Source organism: Squalius cephalus (genome assembly GCF_949319135.1).
Source record: "Squalius cephalus genome assembly, chromosome: 2".
NCBI classification, from domain to species: Eukaryota; Metazoa; Chordata; class Actinopteri; order Cypriniformes; family Leuciscidae; genus Squalius; species Squalius cephalus.
Window position 1 is genome coordinate 8,115,545 of NC_137123.1, and position 19,010 is coordinate 8,134,554.

General features: G+C 40.8%; 2 protein-coding genes across 3 annotated transcripts in view; one reads left to right on the plus strand and one right to left on the minus strand.

Annotated features, from left to right (window-relative positions):
* The window catches only part of LOC307144659 (uncharacterized protein), an 89,119-nt gene that overhangs the window by 52,216 nt on the left and 17,893 nt on the right, over positions 1–19,010 (plus strand). Inside the window, exons 2-3 of the mRNA XM_079847211.1 lie at positions 9,904–9,994; positions 10,142–10,187. Of these exons, the coding sequence (XP_079703337.1) occupies positions 9,993–9,994; positions 10,142–10,187 (48 nt within the window). The 5' untranslated portion in view covers positions 9,904–9,992. The remainder of the gene's footprint in view (positions 1–9,903; positions 9,995–10,141; positions 10,188–19,010) is intronic.
* LOC307144642 (uncharacterized protein) lies at positions 1,465–4,894 on the minus strand. Of its 2 annotated transcripts, none has more exons than XM_079847189.1 (6): positions 4,790–4,894; positions 4,317–4,676; positions 3,446–3,493; positions 3,230–3,343; positions 3,071–3,111; positions 1,465–2,496 (listed from the first exon to the last, which is right to left on the minus strand). In XM_079847189.1, exons 1-6 carry the CDS (start codon positions 4,836–4,838, stop codon positions 2,239–2,241), a joined length of 870 nt encoding a protein of 289 aa, XP_079703315.1. In that variant the 5' UTR covers positions 4,839–4,894; the 3' UTR covers positions 1,465–2,238. The 2 variants fall into 2 exon arrangements, with proteins under 2 accessions (XP_079703315.1, XP_079703314.1); XM_079847188.1 differs by having other exon boundaries at positions 2,132–2,496; positions 4,317–4,679; positions 4,790–4,843.

Here is a 19,010-nt window from a genome sequence, read left to right on the forward strand (position 1 = left end):
AGGTCTTAAGTAGTACATGACAAACCCTAAAGGATCTCAGTCGCCTTAACAAATGAATATGACTTTAACCCTTCTTATAGTCTTGCATCGTATTGTCAGACAAGTTGAGCTTGTTGTTCAAATATACACCCAGATACTTGTAAGTTCTTACAATCTCAACTTCTGACTCTCGTATAAGGTGTTTGAACACAGATGTGTGTCCACAGTGTGTGTAAAAAACAGCCTAATGGTAAAAATACACCCAATACTTTGGTATAATCCCCACATATCATTATCAGTCTCTCAGAACAAGCTGTTTCAGATTTCCCTCTACTCCTACATAAGACTAGGGAAACTCGCCCACGGCACTGGTGACGACCTGCACTAGATCCCGCCCTGAGTGAGAAGCAGCAGTCTCACATTATAACTGTAAACTAAACCATACCTGCAACTAACCATCTCCATGCAGCATGTTCTGGCTCTGTCGGCATCCTAATACAGTTCACACACAAGCACCTTTACAACAGTTTATAGATTAACATGACAGTACAGGCTAGTCGATGAGATGAATAAACGTAACTCCACAACAACTAAGTTACATAAATGCATCCACTAACCATTGAGAAACGTCCATGTAGAGTCTAACAGTTGCAGCCTCTTCCTGAGTCTCTCCATCTGTGTCTGACTCTGGCACAACCATGTAAGGCTGCACTCGCTACTGGGTATTATTGACATTTTGCCTGAAAGAAATTCGTCAGTTATGTAGTTCCCACAGTATCCGAAGCTCATATAAAGGATTGGTCCGTGTCTGAATGGGGACGGGGAGCAGCAGCTCATTTGCATTTAAAGACAACCTATAATAAAAAAATCTGGGTGGTATTTTGAGCTGAAATTTCACTGACACATTCTGAGGAAACCAGAAATTTATATAAAAAATGGGCATAATAGGTCAACTTTAAAGGTGCATTGTGTAATATTTAGGAGGATCTGTTGACAGAAATGCAATATCATATACATGACTATGTTTTCAGTGGTGTATAAAGCCTTACATAATGAACCGTTATATTTTTATTACCTTAACTTATTTTGGTTGCAATTTGCAACCTCACCACTAGATGCCGCTAAAAATTACACAGTACGCCTTTAAAAGTACAATATGTAAGATTTTTGAATTAAGATATCCGAAAAAAACACTGGCACAGATATATGTATTTGTTCAGTTGTGTACTTACAATATCCTAAATGTTTCCAAGAATTTGTAAATCCAGAGAAATTCACAATTTTAAATACTGCCCGTCACTTGTCGCCTGTCAATGACGTAATATCCCTGGTTTCCGCTTGTACTGCCATAGTAACCATGGCGACAGACGTGGACAACTGCATAACGTCTAGCAACACGCTGTTGTTGTTTTGTTCAAACATTATGGACCATGGCAAGCAGACTTTGGGACAAAAGGAGAAATAAAATATCGGTGTGCCGTTTTCAAGATGCCGAGAGCTTCGCGACACACTTCTATTTGAGACGCCGCTCTAGAATGTGCTTTATTAGACAGGTGAGCAAATGTACATAAATCAAATCAATGTTATATAGATCAACATGAAGAAATGTTAGAATATGATCAGTATGATATATTAATGTTGATCTAGCTTACTGCTAGTCTCATTCAGCCAACCAACTAACACACAGAATAACATTATAACTTTCAACACACTCAAATGCTGTTTAGTGTGATAGTGTAACTGTTAGACCAAGTGAAACAGCGCTGCATTACCTCACAAGTTTAATTTGTCTACTGACCTGTGTGAGTAGTAATTCAGAAATTGCAGGTAGTTTGGTAGAATGAAATGTCCTTATTCCTTTATATCCCCAGGACCCGCATGTGTCACTGATATCTGTCTCTCATTAGCAATCGAGCCCTACTTCAAACCACAGTCATGTTAAAAACATCAATGTATTCACTCATCCATGAACATTATTTCCCAATAAACATTATTAGATCCATCGGCATGACAACAAGTTCCATGATTCCATGCTCATTCACTGCGTCATCAATCTACGCCTTTGTTATTGTTTTGAAGAGGTTAGCGACTCCTAGCGGCAAAAAACTACATATTGTACCTTTAACAAAAGGCTGCATCAATTCATTCAGTGAACTTAATATTTTTTATTTTATTTAGTGAAACAACACAAAAACTTGTGGTGCTGACAGAGGTTGGATTATCGTAGCTGTCAGAGGAATCTAGGGTTTTGATGAGGATTCAGTGATCAATAGTGTGATAGATGGCCTCTTCTTGAGCAGAATCCGCTGTTAAACTCTGATACACGTGACTCCGTCTACTGGCGTTCAGTTCTGTGTAGATCTGATCTTGTGTTTGTGCTGAAACAACATCTGTGTAGTAGGAGTCTGTGTCGACCGCTTCTGTGTTTGTGTAATCCAGGTTTATGGGTCTGTAAAATTCCTCTTTATCACGTTGAGCTTTGGATGAGTCTGGAAGCCTTATTCTCTGGTAGTCATCCTATATAAAATAAATAAATATAACTTATAAATTATAAGCAGATAACGGTTAATATATAATATACACTGCCTTCTTAAGAGTCTATGATTGGATCATTATCACAGTGATTATTATGTTTCTAGCATTTTATGTTTGCCAACAGTTCTTCTAACTCTAACTGATGGAGTGTGTGGTTTTCATTACTTAAACAATCATGCAGGAAGACACATAATGGCCAATATTCCAGGATCACAATGTCAAGATTCATCAGGCTCAGATTGTGAAGGAATGGTTTGGAGGAGCATGAAGAATCATTTACACACATGAATCTGCTCCTCTGAGTCCAGAGTTTAAATTCACTGAAAGTCTTTAGGATGAGCTGGAGGAGACTTTACAGAGAGCTGGACTCTTGCATTGACAATACAAGATCCTGACCAAAAACATCACAACAGTTATTTCCATCCAGAGATGAATCTTGATATTGTCATCCTGGAATATGGGCATGATGTTTATAACAATAGTATCTCAATGATTCTAAAATAACACTGATGTTAAAACAGCATTATTAATTATGAATGAGATTTGCTGTCGTCACCTGAACTGGGTTTGATATTGTCCTTCGGTGAGGAGCAGAACCTGATAAGAACATAAATATGTAATTATCAATTTATTGAAATATGCAGGGACTCTTTCAGAACTTGAACAGAAGATGTTTTGAAGAAAAAGACATGTTCTGTTAGTGCTGTAGTCTCACCTGAGTTACTGCGACTGCTGTGTTTCAGGACTTGAAACAGACCAAACAGAAAAACGAAAAGCAGAGCGCAAACACACATCAAAGCCACCATCATCATGAACCTGGAGTAAGACTCTGTTGATGCAAACCCACAATGAGTTGACTGAAAAAAGCAAAATGACATGTGTGTGTGTCTGTGTGTGTGTGTGTGTGTGTGTGTGTGTTTTGTAACCTCACCACCAGGTTCTTCCGGGAACAGGTCTGTGGTTTGTTCTTGTGAATCCTCTGCACAGAAAACAAAAGTGAAAGGACTATAGTTCATCATCTGATAGTTCATCATCTGTATCGAAACCTCAGCTGGCATTCATTCACCACACATTTGAGTGAATTCAGTTCTCACAGTGACTCATTATGAGACGTGTAAGAGGAAGACGACGCTGTATCACATCCCATCTGAAACCAGTCTGAGTCTCAGTGGCACCTCAAAAATCCCTGTAACTGTTGAACGGTCGTGTTTCTCAGTGCAAATGATACCGAACAGATCGAGATCGCATTAATAATCGATCGGGTTGATGACAAATATACAAAAAATGGATGCTTTTTTGTCATCAAGATATTAGGTGTCACAGTCTGTGTGACGAAACTGTATATTCCATGTCCTCATGGCTCAATTTACATGAGCTCTTAAAAACCACAGGCACAGTGAAAAAAGAGCTTTTTAAAATAGTTGTACATGGACTTTAATGTATTTTTTCCACAAAAGTTAAACGTTAGATGTTTAGACAAATTAAGATATTTAAGTCAAGTCATTTATATAGCACTTTTAACAATATAGATTGTTTCAAAGCAGCTTTACAGTGATAATAGGAGATTACAGTAACAGAGAGCTCTACAGCAGAGAACTTTACAGCAGCTCTAGAATAAAGTTATTGTCCAGCTAAAGTTAGTTTTGATTGATTCACTTCTGTTGCAAAGATCATTAGTTATTAACTTAGGGGCCGCTAATACGACACCGTTCTAACAGAAAACCCTACTCATCACATCAACTGCTCGTATATATTAAGGATATTCATTAGGACGGATAGTCTTCAGCTGTTGTGAATCTCACCTTTGCTGACAGTTATCCAGATCTCAGAGGTAAAGTCAGGCAGGAGATCGACATCTACACCACACCAGTACTTCCCAGAGTCTTCTGGAGCCAGTCTAGAGACGAGAGCCGTGAGAACATGAGCGCTGGTGTCGTCCAGAAGAGCCAGTCTCCCTCGTTCAGACCTCGTGTCTCGATGGGTCGTGTGAACACACTGAGGATCTCTCTGAGAAAACCAGCCGCTCATCTGACAGAAGAACTTGCTGTTATTCTCGTATGTTTCAGGGTATCTGCAGGAGACTGAGATGTTGCTTCCCACAGATCCAGTGACGGTAAGAGCCAGTGAGTTATTCATCAGACACAGCGCTGACAGAACAAGCACTGCTGACAGAGGCAGATTCAGAGTTATTAGGCTGAATTGTGGTGTTTATCAATGACACTGAAGAGTAAAAAGTGCAATTCTTACTGATTTAGAGTTATGACAGATATCATACCTGAGAAACTGATGGAGGAGACGGTTCTCATGACTGTCCACTTGAACATCGACTCCCACTACCTGTTCTCACACTACATACTAGATAGATATTGTGTGTGTGTGTGTGTGTGTGTGTGTGTGTGTGTGCGTGTGTGTGTTTATAGAGTTACACTTCCCTAATGCACATGGATAAACACAAACACAGTGTCAGAAGTATGATCTGAAAAAACAGCTCCCTCTTCAGGACAGTGGAGGTAAAGTCTGGCCATGCTCAATGTTACACCATCCATCCATCATAGTGGTGCCTGATGCTTTTATATAAGGGAATTCAATTACATGTTAATGCCCCATCCATCCATCCATCCATCCATCCATCCAACCACATATCCATTCATTCATCCATCATATTGTTTCCTGATGATATTATAAGGGAAGGCAATGGCATGTTCCTCCTCAAATAGGTGTAAATACTGAACATGAATGTAAACACACACAGTTTGATCTTATTTTGTAAACACTGTCTTTACAAATGAAGAACTACTTGTCTTAAAGAAAGAAGATCACTTTTCAGGAAGCTGAAAAACACCATCTAATCATGTTGACAGGAGGTTTCCCTTCACACTGAAAGTTTCATTTGATATTTGTAATGTAAGCTCTATAGTCATGCTTTTAGATATTCTTTAACCAATCCTTTAGAGAGAGTGTTTTATCTTCTTCTATTTGCAAGTGGTTTCATTCGGGTTATTCCTGTCTCGGTGTGGGGAAGGTTGCTCAGACTTTAAAAAGAGGAAGGAAACAACTGTAAAAGAGCAGATGAAAGTTTTCAGCTTGCATTCGCACTTCCCTCTCCTGGAGTCTGTTTACAGCGGCTGAAACTACAAAACGGTAAGAGATTCACTTGTTCAGTAATTAATATTGTCTAACTAATTAATCTCCACACAAGAAAATGGAAGTGAGAAACATTTTCTTTCATAATGACCTCTGTTAGATGACTCGTGTTCCTAACGTTATTTTTACGAGTTTCATCCGTGGAAATTGTAAAGTATTTGTATCATTTTTGCAGTGTTTATAATGCAATAAACGGCTGTTATTATAGTTTTGATGAAATGAAAGATGACATATTGAACTGTTGTGTAAATTATTTAGTTTCCTGTGATGTCACTGATAACTCTTGCTCTGGTGTTTCTGCTCCTGATTCCAGGTGAGTCTCTCCTGTAAATGACATACGAGTTCATTACTAACTAAGAGTAAAAGGTTTTGGCTAGTTAACATGGATCAGTTAGCACTGCTGGTGCCCCAGGAAACATAGCACTGGTAAAATATCTACTATAATGGAGGGAAATTTCTGTGATTTATTTGTTGCTTCTAAAATAAATGGTATTATTCAGGTTATGCTGATATAATGCTGATATAAACTGCTGAAGCTGCTAACATTTAGAGCATAACGTTTTTCATGGTTAGTGTTCAATTTTCTGCTTCCTGCATTCCACCACCTTCTGTCTGATGGCTGTAGGTTTTACACAGATCACATCATAAGTGTAATTCTTCATTTATTAACAACAGTTTTGTAAACACCTGTTTAACTCATAGATGGACATGTGTGTGCTTCTATTGTTGTTTCCTATCCTTGTTGCCTTGTGAATGTTGTGTTTCAGGAGTTTGTAGCCAGTTGGATGGTTGGGGTGTGAGTTACAGTCCTTCACACATCTGTGCACTAAAGGACTCAACAGTGACAATGAGCTGCACTTATACATACCCTACTGGACGTCAGATCATGAAAGTGTTCTGGACCAAAACACAAGATAGAAAGAAAGATGAAGAGTTTCCAGATCTGTCTAATGACCCTGAATACAGTCAGAGGCTTCAGTATCTGGGAGATACACAGACGTACTGCAACATCAGACTGAGTCATGTGACACTGAAGGATTCACACATGTACTATTTCAGATTCATCACTGATAAACCTGGTGGAAAATGGATTGGTAATCCTGGAGTGACTCTTACTGTCACAGGTGACTTTGATGAGGTTTATCTCTTCTTCTGTGCATTATGTTGAATAATAATCAGTGTATGACAGCAGCACTAGATATAATGTGTGTGTTGTGTTCAGATCTTCAGGTGGAGTCTCCTAAGAGAGTGACAGAGGGAGATTCAGTCACTCTGAGATGTAAAAGCAGCTGCGCTCTGACTGACAGAGCAACATTCATCTGGTACAGAAACTCACAGCCATTAACTGAGAGAAGAGACAGAAACAATGAACTCCTGCTGCAGTCAGTCAGAAGAGAGGATTCAGGCAGATATAGCTGTGCTGTAGACGGACACACTCACATCTCTCCTGATGTTCAGCTCAATGTCATGTGTGAGTATGTTCTTTAAAGTTTTCTTTCCAAAGCCAGTAGAGTTCACTCGTCCCTCCTTTTCTTTAAAAATTATAGTATTTAGGGCTAGTCTTTAAAACATTTAAATGCTCACTGTTTCAATAGTACAGTCACAAAACATTGGGGGGGGGGGGGGGGGGGGGGGGGGGGGGGGGGGTAAAACACTCAGTTTCAGTCAATCTCATGTTAATCTTGAGTACCTATAGAGTAGCATTGCATCCTTCATATCTCCAAAAAGTCTTTAGTTTTATTATATTTATAAAAGAAAGATAGGCTGTACCGAGTCTTTCCGGAAAAAAACGAGCGGCTGGAGGCGTGCCGTGTGAGTGGAGCTAAAGAATCACGAGCGCTGTTCACTGTTTACTTGCTGTGCTTGCGCGCCGATAGCTAGTAACAACACACAGACATTTGAAGCAGTTTTACTCACCGCCAATGCACGACCGTGAACCTTTATCTTTGGGACTGCTCCATCCTTAAGCATTAGACAATCTGCAAATCCGGCGTCGAACTGGGCCTTGTTTATAAAACGATCATCGTCGAAATGCAGGGAACAAACAAAAACACTTGCACAACTCCGTTGATGTTCTGGAAAAACAAACTCCATCCACTGGTCCCTTAACGCTGGGTTCTTTAGGAATCTGTGCAGGGTTGTCTTGCCCTGGCAACCAAAAACAACTTTCTTTGGTGACATTGTTTATTTCTTTGGTGGATTTAGGGAAGTCCTTTGACTGCAGCGCAGCTGATGACTTCCCTAAAGCCGAGCACAGCGCTTTGATGGGCGTACTGCTTTCGCTCTCTCGCTCTGGTCTACGGGTGCGCGCGTGCCCTTCCGGGAGAAGTGCCCTTAGGGCCCGTATAAGGAAATTCCGCCCCATCTGACGTCACACAGGCCCATACTCGAAAAAAACTTTCCGAAACTTGTGACAAACCGGAATGACAATTTTTGGCACAGAAATACTCCTTCAAACGTGCAATTTAATTTTTGAAACTTTGTCCATGTTTAGCATGGGAATTCAACTCTTTAACAGTGTAAAAAACTCAGTATGCATAAAATAGCATGTCACCCCCCCTTTAACAATATGTGTGGTTTTAACATTTTGTGATATATTCAGTTATATTCAATGTTAATCCTTTGTCATGGCAACACAACACCATAAACACAACACACTAAAACAGCTGTTCAAATAATGGTTTAAACACATTTAAAGCTCAAATAATGCACATATTTGAACAAAATACTGATTGTAAATGCTTTATGAAATAATAAGATTCACATTTATGCCTTTAAATCCTCAAAAATTAGCCTCATTCACTTCTATTGTAAGTACCTCAACATTTTTTTTTCTCTTTTTTAAAGCTACACTGTGTAAGATTTTCTCCCATCTAGCGGTGAAATTGTATATGACTACCAACTGAATATTACTTTCTAGCCCCTCCTATTCCTGAGGGAGTTTTAACTCCTACGATGGCCGTATTATTTTTTTATTTAAGTTAAACAATCGTTTTTCATCATTGATGTGAGGAAAAGTATCCTAGACGTCGTTCTAGCATTATCCACAACCATGCTATAGTTAGCCAATCAACTATAAAACTTTGAATTTACACAAATAGGCTGAATTACCTCTGTCGCAAGAGCGCCTATTGAGATCAGAGGAGTGAGGTTTACTCGCACAGCGACTACTAGCTGGCCTCCGTTACATGTGGTGTGGGGGAAACCGTAGTACCCCGGAAGAAACCCACGCTGACACGGGAGAAGATGCAAACTGAAAGGACTCCTGCTGTGAGGCAACAGAGCTGACCAATGAGCCCCTGTGCCGCCCGGATTCATGGATAAGGACTGTTTATTTCTCTGAATCTCCTGCATCGTGCGCTTACTTGTGATGAAAAGTCTGATTTATTTCCGCGAGCCAGTTCATTCAGACAGCTGGTTGAAAAAAACGATGCATCTGTTCCATACGTCATCAAGCAATGATGGCACTACGCCATCCTCGCTAATCCTCTGCAGACTTCGACAGTGGGGTCTTTTTGAGTAGGACATGCTACTTTAGCTTGTGTGTTTTGCGTCATTAACCGGGAACTAAAGTTCGATTCCGTTTGATTAATGAACTGGCTCGACTGGTTACTTCCTACCGGCTCAAAAGAACAATTCGTTCAAGAGCCGAAAATCACTAGTGCTTTCTACAGCCACACCTAACAATTATGTTACTAACTACAATTTTTGTCATGTAATTTGGAATCAGTAACCGACTATAGTTTGTAAGTAATCTATCCAGCACTGATTTACTGACTATCACACACACACAGAAAAAAATGTGTTCATAAAACATAAGATGCAAATTTTCTGTTTTGATAAATTCAGTCCATATTAGCAATTTTAAAAATGTGTAATACGATTTAAAAATAATAATCTGATAATTGTTATTAGACCCTCCCAGGAGCGTCTCAGTGTTGATGAGTGGATCTGGTGTAATAGTGGAGGGAGATTCAGTGACTCTGAACTGCATCAGTGACTCAAACCCTCCTGCTCTGAACTTCAGCTGGTTTAAGGAGAATGAACCCTCAGCTGTTGGATCTGGACAGAGTTTCAGTGCACTACAGAGTGGACGCTTCTACTGTCAGGCTCACAATCAACATGGATCTCAGAGATCAGATGCTGTAACTGTCACAGGTGAAGCTTTAATTTTATAAAGGGTTCAAGACAATTATAGTATGTAGCTTTGAGACTTAATCTGAACTCAAATTCTTCATCTTTCAGTACATCGTGGTCATGGCTGGCTCGTCTGGTTGGGGATCACAGCATGCCTAGGATTCTTTATCGTCATCATCATCATCATTCTGTTTATAATGTAAGTTTGATTAAAATCATTCTCAATTACAGTGAGTGTATGAATGTAATTCACTTTCAGACTAGTGCAGGTGGAAATGCCTCATGTAATGTGAGTAGTAATGAATCTTTAAAATGCAGCTTACAAGTTTAATGTCTGTTAAATCAGGAGAAAACGAAGAGGTGCTAAAGCTGAAGACCTCACAGAAAAACAGGTAAATCTTCCAGACACAACATATGAATAGTCTAGTGAGACGGTGTAGAAACTCAATGTCCTCACTGTTTCGTGTGTTTGAACTTGAGGCTTTAATAAACTCTCAGTGATATCATCACAGGTAACTTTTTGCATTCACTCAGCTCGTGCAGTAGCAACTAACTCAGACTGTACAAAACCACAACATGACTTCCTCAGTCCCTTAAAGGGATACTACCAAATTCTAACAACACTACATCCCTCCCTTTCTTTCAAATGAAATGTCCTCCCTTGGTTTTAGCTTTACTTAAGTCTGACAGGACTTGGATTAACAAACATAAAATGCTTTTCCCAAAATGGAAGTAGTTACGATTCAGTCCTATGTCATTAATTCAAAATCAAATATATAACATTAAACAAATAACTGAGAGTAATATCTCTAAGCAATTCTGAAACATGTTACAGTACAGTCGTTGAATCAGCAACGTAAACATCACTGTGATGAGAGGCTGTAGTGGGAACTTATCAATACTTCATCACTCTTCATAGCCTTCGCTACAGTTCAGTCACAAGTCTTTGAGGAGGTCGTCTGTTTACCCTCACAGGGTATCTCCTCCTGGCTTCAGGGTTAACATGTTCAGGATTACCTGTGTGTTTGCTAACACTGTCATCATCACTGTGGTTGTTGTCCTCTGTTGTGAATGGGACTTCCGGTTTGTGTTTCAGAAGTTTGAAGTGTGATCTGTGCCTTGCGATTTTGTGTTCATGTCTCTGTGCAGTGACCATTGTTCCTTTCACTGTGATGACTTTGTATGGGTTAGGGTTGAATGGTGTTACAAGTTTTCCTCTGTTGTATTAGGACAACATCACCTTCCTTGAGTTCAGAGTGTGATGCATTCCTCCTTTTGTCTGCATAATGTTTCATCCTGTCTTTTTTTAATCTGTCTGTTAGACGGAGAGCTTCATCGTCGGGAGTATGAGAGATGGATGGTAGCTTTATTGCTATGGGTCGACCATAAAACACTTCAGCTGGAGGCCGGTTGGTGGTGTGATGAGGTGTTGCACGGTAGTTCCTGAGTAACTTGTACAGCTCCTGTTTTCATGGCTTGCCTTCCAGCGCAGCTGTGTGTATTGCTTTGGTCAGAGTCCTGTTGAATCTTTCAACTTCAGCGTTGGCCTGTGGCCAGTAGAGGGTGATCTTCCTGTGGTGGAAACCGAGATACCCTGCAAAATCTGAAAAGTCGTTGCTTGAAAATGGAGGGCCGTTATCTGGTATGCCCACAGTTGAAAAGATTTTGTCCATGATAGGGATGAGTTTGCATGCTGATGTGGATTTCATAATCTCGACAAAAGGAAATATTGAGTATTCATCCAGGATGACCAACAGGTAGTCACCTGAAGGGAAGGGTCCACAGAAATCCACTGAAACAGTTTTCCAAGATCCATATGGGAGTTCTGACATTTGTAGTGGCTGATGCGCAGTTTTGGGTGTGGACGATTGACAAGGAAGGCAGCGGGATATCAATTCTTCGGCTTGTTTGTCTATTCCTGGAAACCAGACTTTTTCTCGGAGCAGCTGCTTAGTTTTGACGATGCCTTGATGCCCTTCATGAGCAAGTGCAAGTGCTCTGGGTTGCAGGGTCCGCGGCATAACAAGTCTGTTGCCCCTGAGAACGAGGCTGCCTCCTTCCAGAGTTGTAAGCTCTTCTCTGATGTTGTAAAATGTTCTCAGGATTGACAAATCAAATTGTGTGACATTGTCATGCAGGCTTTTCCAGTTCTAACAGAAAGACTCGGGAGAATTAATACTGTGACAATGAACATTTATTTAAGAGCTCAGCAAACAATCAAATTCTTTGGCGTAGGCCCCGTCCGTAACTCGCATTCCGAGGGTACGGAATCTGCATATCCTGCCTGAAGACGAAGGCAGGGGCGCAGCTCACCCCCAAAAATTAGGTGGAGTAATAATCCACTGAGACGGGGCCCACCCCCAAAGAAAGGTAGAGGAAGTATACCCACCCGTCGTGAATCCTGAAGTTCCTAAAATAGAAAGAAAAAATATTAGAACTTATGCGTGTTTTTTTTATTTTTTTAATATACAGGCCATCTTTTGATAGGTCACGTGGGCCACAGGCCATCTTTTGATAGGACACATGGGCCACAGGCCATCTTTTGATAGGACACATGGGCCACAGGCCATCTTTTGATAGGACACATGGGCCACAGGCCATCTTTTGATAGGACACATGGGCCACAGGCCATCTTTTGATAGGACACATGGACCACAGGCCATCTTTTGATAGAACACATGGACCACAGGCCATCTTTTAGTTCTGTCATATGGACCACTGTCCATTATATTGTTACAATCACGTGAGCCACAGCCACCTTTGGATCTGTCACATGGGCCGCAGGCCATCTTTTTGTTCTGTCGCGTGGGTCTCAGCCACTTTTGGATCTTTCGTCTGATTGCAGCAATTTAATTTGCTACGTGGCTGCTGGCCGTCCAGTCGATGGACCACAGCCATCATAATACATGCAAAGCCACTTGTCCAGACACCACCACCAGTGTTTAAATAGATATGTACCTGGACTGTTACTGGAGAGCTTGCTGAGCTTCGAGGATAGTTTTTAAATCTGGTCTTATTTAGGACTCAAGTGCAGAGGAAGACCATTTGCCCAGCATCTTGATAGCTGGAGAAGAAATGCCACGTTCATCTGCTGAAGTGGCTGTCCCGATCCTGAAGGGATGACCAGTATACTGGGAGGGAGATAACTGCAGATTTTGAGGACAGAAACTAGATGAGCCCTGAACGAGGCTTAAGAGAGAGATGCTTCGTTAGGTAGGAAAATAGGGGAAGTGATCAGAGGATCTAGGGCGGGTTTTTAAGGATTTAATCATAGATGAGAAGGGACAAAATGTTTTGCTTATTTAAGAAATTGTTAATGTGAAACCAGAAACTTGAGTCAGTTGGAGTGCACCACAGCGAGATCGGAGTGTTTGAACTGAAGTAAATTCCCCTGGATGCATGAGCCTAGCCTCACTACGTCAGACTTCTTACTTCCGCTCAATTTCAGTTCGCTTCTGTGTGCAGTCTGAGATAGCGACCTATCTCTCAGATTTCCTCCGGCTGCAAAACAGCCGGCCAAGCAACGAACAGAGGGCGGGCTGAGAGCCGTGACGTAGATACTGATTGTACCGTGGATGCGTAGATTTACTTCACACAATCTGCGAAAGTCGTTCACAGCCATGTTCACCCCGATATTTTGCTCGATGGTTTTGTTTTCGCATCATACATGTGTTAACAGTGGAAATTAGATGCGGCTGAGCCTGCGCATAATACACGTCATAACCAAACGTTATGTGAATGGTTTACGGGTACCAGTGATTTTAAACTTCAGACAAGCACCCCCACCGCGATAAAGAAAACGCTTTTCAATTATGCCCTTCCAGACTCTGTCTACGAAGCAAAGCGAAGTAGCAGAGTTTGGTTTTACCAGGCTAGCATGAGCCATGAATGCTGTTAAAACGTGGCTACAATCTGAACATGAAAAGAGGAGAAGAGACCATTACAGATGGAGGTAATAAAGGGGGGTTAAATGGATTTCACTTCCTGTAATGTTGCTTTTAAAGCATAAACAATATCTGCAAAATTACAATGCACGAAGTTCAAGCATTGAATATTTAATTTAAAGATTGCTTTTTAAGGACTACAACAACGCTGAGAGGGACTGTGCGGCCTTCCTTCTGGATTAGTGGCATCACAAATCCTAAAGCTACATGAATCCAGCTCCCGGAATATGATTTGTAGCATATCGGGACAGAATGAGCTAATCAATAACTAGAAGATAACTACGCATAAGCTACATAATTCATCAACTAACCATCCGGAAATGAGGTCTACATGTTGACTCTTCTTGATTCTCTCCATCTTTGTCTGACTCAGGTTTGAATATAAAGCTAAACGTTTTTGAAATTGTCTGTGAGGTAATCAAAGCTGCAAAACGAGCTGTTGAAACTCACCCCCTGTGCCGGGAGCAGCAGCCCGACTGCATCCAAAGGGACAGACAAAAACCATGCGCTTTACTCACCCTCAATGACAATTCCAGCATAGAATATTAGCATATATTTGGGGCATTCCAAGCCAAACCCCTCACACACATCCTGGGGACACTGAAGACCCACCACACATCGATTTTGTAATTGTAGACGAGGAAGGAACAACCGGCCGTGATCAGGATGGGAAATAAAGGAATCTGAAAAGAAAAGTTAAACATTATAAACAATTCTGCAGAATATAAGCTTTTAAGGTGTAGGGAGCCGCACCTTCAGTATACGGTTTAGCTGGATTAAGCAGAGCGACTAATTTACATGATCACTGTTAGAGGAGGCAGTGTGATGAAAAGGTTAGCTGAAGGGCAGAGCCACCTGAAGACTAAAGTGCGCAGCTATGGCATTGCAGTGATCAGAATGTGCTCACGCAACCTTAATCATGAATTTGGAGACTACTGATTGCCAGATAAACATCTCAGGAATAGCATGATCGTCTAACAAGAAGATCTGCCTTAGTGATGCAACCTAGCTTCGTTAGCACATACAACATAAGTTTTGTCACCACTTTGAACCCAAAGATGTTAGCAGCCACTATAGAATAATTTCTGTGAAGCGCGAAGGAACGAAGCCTGAGCAGGCTCGGTAATTCATTTGACCTTTGCTGTTCCAAATGTCCAAAATCTTAACGGATATGCACCCTTCGTCTAGCTGATCGGATCGCTTAATTAGCACTGAGTGGGCCAGTGATAACAGACGAGAAATGAGCCTGCCTTGAAGAGATACATGGTGTGTTTTTTTTTTATTTTTTTTTTTTTATAATAACCATTAAATCTTAATCTTATTAATCTTAGTACGATACTTACCTGAAATAAGGTGACAGCATACCGATAAGATACAACCTCAGTCACTCTTGATATTCTGTTGTTGACTTTGAGCATATAATCTATTTCTCAGCTGTGCAGCACACACCTGACATTACTTTCGAGTTACTCTTGTATGAGTGAAGTTTTATTCATAGCCGAGAGATCACTGGCCATGGCAACCAAGGGAGTCCCTTGAATAGAAAAATAAGTGAACATTTAAATCATACAGATGAGTAGCCTAAATATAATGTCACTCGAGTCTTCTTGACTGTGATTGTCTGGTGATTGGTTTGAATTGTATGGTCTAAACTTATAACTGTTAGTTCTACTGTGTTAAGCACGTTTTAGTCTGTGACATTTGACCTGAGCATCCTAGTCTGCCTTTGTACATTTAATATCAACTACCTATAATGTAAATATTTCTATGACGCATATCGGTGGATTAAGTAGACACCAAGAAAATTTGTATTACCACGATTGTACCATATTTATGGTAGTGAAGAATTTAAATATAAGTATTAAAAGAGATATGAAAAAGAAAACAGTAGAACAGTTGTAGAGAATTATCAGCACTGTAAATGTATCATTTACTTCCTATGTATTAAATACCCCTGCAACATATACCCACATAAGACCTACCCTTCATAACCATGTCTACTACATACGCATAGCATCCAATGACCACCGTCCACCTTGCTTTAAAGGTCAGCTTCTTCTTTATGATATGGACATATTTACATGTATCATTTTCAAATTTTTACAACCCTTTTTTAAATTATAACTTTCCTGGCGGTCGGGAAGTGATTTGGCTAAAACATCTCCATAAATGCCGAAACAATAACAAATCAGAGAAGGCGTAAAACAAGTTACTGCTCCTTTAAGATAGAAGCACTCTCACGTGTTGAGTGAGCATATGAGGAGCGCGGACTGTGAATATGCATAAAGCCGATTTAATAACTTAGTTGCTCTTAAGCTTATTTTAAATCTATTCAGCAACCCAGTCTTTAGTATTTTGCAACCACCCATGAGTGCGTAGGATCGACAACTCTGAAAATAGATTACCACTGCACTCGCTGAGAAATCAGTTACGTGAATCTTTGTTTACACTTGCTACAACCATTCAGCGAGCATCCAGCCCTACTTTTTAAAGCGTTACAGTTAGTATGTTGCGTTGCAGACTGCTGTACATGTATCGGCAATTTAAGAAAACTACACTTCGCCACAGTCGCCATTTGATCTTTACCACTGATGAAGGGAGCAAGTTTATACTTACCTGAATGAGTTTAATAATGGGGACATGTAAACAGTGGCCGCTGGAAGCGCCTACCAACATAAAAGCCTTGAAACTGGAACTTGAACTTGAAAAATCCTGTGAGGAGATCGACTCTCATGAGATTTAAAGCCGCCACGTCCTTGTTTCCTACACAAGCATGTCGCACTCGCGCACAAGTTGCTGAGATCAAATCAACGATATGACTGGTGTTGTTATGATTGGAATCGAAACGCGACTGAGTGAACGCCGGTGTTGGTTTCTGCGAACTGAATTGAAGCGACAGCATCTGCTGGTTGAAGCGACAGCATCTGCGAACTCAGACATGTGTAAGTACCACCCTTTTATACTGGCTATTAGGATATGATTGGATAGATGAGAAGGTAATACATGACGCGAACGATTGAGTCTTCCTGGCAGAACTTACGCTAGCTTAATTTATCTGAGTGAATCACTTTGACAAGATGTTGTAGCAGTGGATCTCCTAAAGTCTCTCTCTTTACTTCTTCAAGAGTCATTGCTTTGGGTACTGCATGTGCTGAAATGAAGGAGACATGCATTTCTGTGTCAAAATCGTCTGTGATGCTGGGTGTGTGAAGTGTTTGTGGATGACGAGACATGTAGTCTGCCGGGTTCGATTTTCCAGCTTTGTGGACCACTTTGAACTTGTAAGGTTGCAGTCTGAGGGCCCACCTTTCTATCCGTGCAGGAGGCTTGGACTTTGGGTTGTTGAAGATGAGTTCTAGCGGTTTGTGGTCCGTGATCATGGTGAATTCTAGGGGTGCACGATTCAGAAAATTTCACGATTCGATTCGATACCGATTTTTAGTCTCAAGATTCGATTCAAAATCGATTTTCGATTCAAAAACGATTCTCGATTCAAAAAACGATTCACAGTATGTAAATGTAGTTGACTTTTTCCTGTGTGATTGCAGTAGACATACAATTTAAAAGAAAAGAAATAACAAATTAAATGAAGTTTGATATTACTTTGTCTTCATAAAAACTTTTGCAACTAAACAGTGCAAAGTGCCAAGCTTTGGCCAGCTTTCAAATACATTTAATTCAAGTTTAAATTAAAACTTAAATACATTTTTTTTTTTACATTTAGCTTTAAAGTGCTGTAGTCAGATCAAACAAACAATACTGCTAAATGTAGTTTAAGAAATAGGCTATTGACGGCAAAATAGGCTACAGAATATTTCGTTCTGTATTGACAGGTGCAATTTTTGAAAATCGATTAAAAAAAATCTGCATTTATGTCAAAACCTAGACTTTCAAACATCAAAATGTCATTTATTAATATGAATATTCGTGTCAAAATGACATATAAACATTCTATTTTGCCTGGAAACGCTTCCAACACGCTTGCGTGTCGCGAGAAAAATAGGCGTCGGTTCTATTTCATGCACGCGTTTTCCGCGCGACTCGGGCCACACCTGAGACGCGCGTGTCACGCAGGCTGTGTGCAAGCTCTAACCTGTTAATGGGAGCCGAAATAAAAACAGACACACCACACAGCCAGCCAGCCTTCCTTCTGCTCCGCTTCTGCTGCACTTCTTCTTTTGGCTATGACAAGAGTGTGCAGGCGTAGTGCAAGTGTGAATTCGATGCTGCGCCATCTATGGGAATGGCAAGCTAAACTCATTTCAGGACAATACCAAAAAATATATATTTCAATTATAAAAAAAAAAAAAACAAGAATCGATTTTTGGAATTCTATGAATCGATTTTGAATCGGTAAAGTTTGAATCGCGATTCATATGTGAATCGATTTTTTTGCCCACCCCTAGTGAATTCAGCTCCATATAGATACAGATGAAAGTGCTCGCAAATCCAAACGATAGCCAGCGCCTCTCGTTCCGTTTGGGAGTATCGCTGTTCTACTGGGGTCAGAGCCCTGCTTGCGTAAGCTACAATGTATGTCTTGTTTTCCACTTTATCAGTCTGCGCCAGGATGGCACCAAGACCAACTGGACTCGCGTCCACGATGACATTTGTCTTTCTCTCAGGGTGAAAGTAGCTGGATTACTGACCAGCCTGTCTTTCAGTTGGTTGAGGGCCTCTGTGTGTTCCACTTTCCATGACCACTCTGTATCTTTCTTTGTGAGCTCGCGCAGTGGCTGGGTAATTGAGGAGAAGTCCGGGATGGAACGAGCGCTGTAGTTGGCCATTCCCAGTAGGCTGCGGACTTCACTTGGATTGGGAGTGACGTGTGTGATGGCTTGTATTTTCTTAGGGTCGGCTGAGATACCGTCCTTGGAGAAGACGTAGCCATAGAACTCCAGAGACATTTTGTGGAACTCACATTTGTCCCTGTTGATTGTGAGATTGAGGTCGTGGAGTCGTTTGAAAACTTCTTCCAGGGAACGGTCATGCTCTGCAGGGGTGGTACCAAAAACAATGATGTCATCACTGAAGTTCCTGACTCCCTGTATTCCATGGAGCACATTTTGGATTGCATGATGGAAAACCTCTGCTGCGGAAGAAATTCCAGAGATGAGTCGTGTGTATCATCTCAGTCCAATATGTGTTGAGAATGTAGTGATGTATCTGGATTCAGGTGCTAGTTCTAGTTGGTGATATCCTGCGTTGAGGTCCAGTTTTGAGAACATGGTCGCACCATTGAGATCATGCACGATGTCATCCACAGTATGT

Coding starts and splice junctions, on each gene's coding strand:
- LOC307144642 (XM_079847188.1), bottom strand. CDS start 4,838: ATGTTCAAGTGGACAGTCATGAGAACCGTCTCCTCCATCAGTTTCTCA. Junction 4,680..4,789: donor CTCCTCCATCAGTTTCTCAG/GTATGATATCTG, acceptor TGCCTCTGTCAG/CAGTGCTTGTTCTGTCAGCG. Junction 2,497..3,070: donor CAATATCAAACCCAGTTCAG/GTGACGACAGCA, acceptor TATTTTATATAG/GATGACTACCAGAGAATAAG.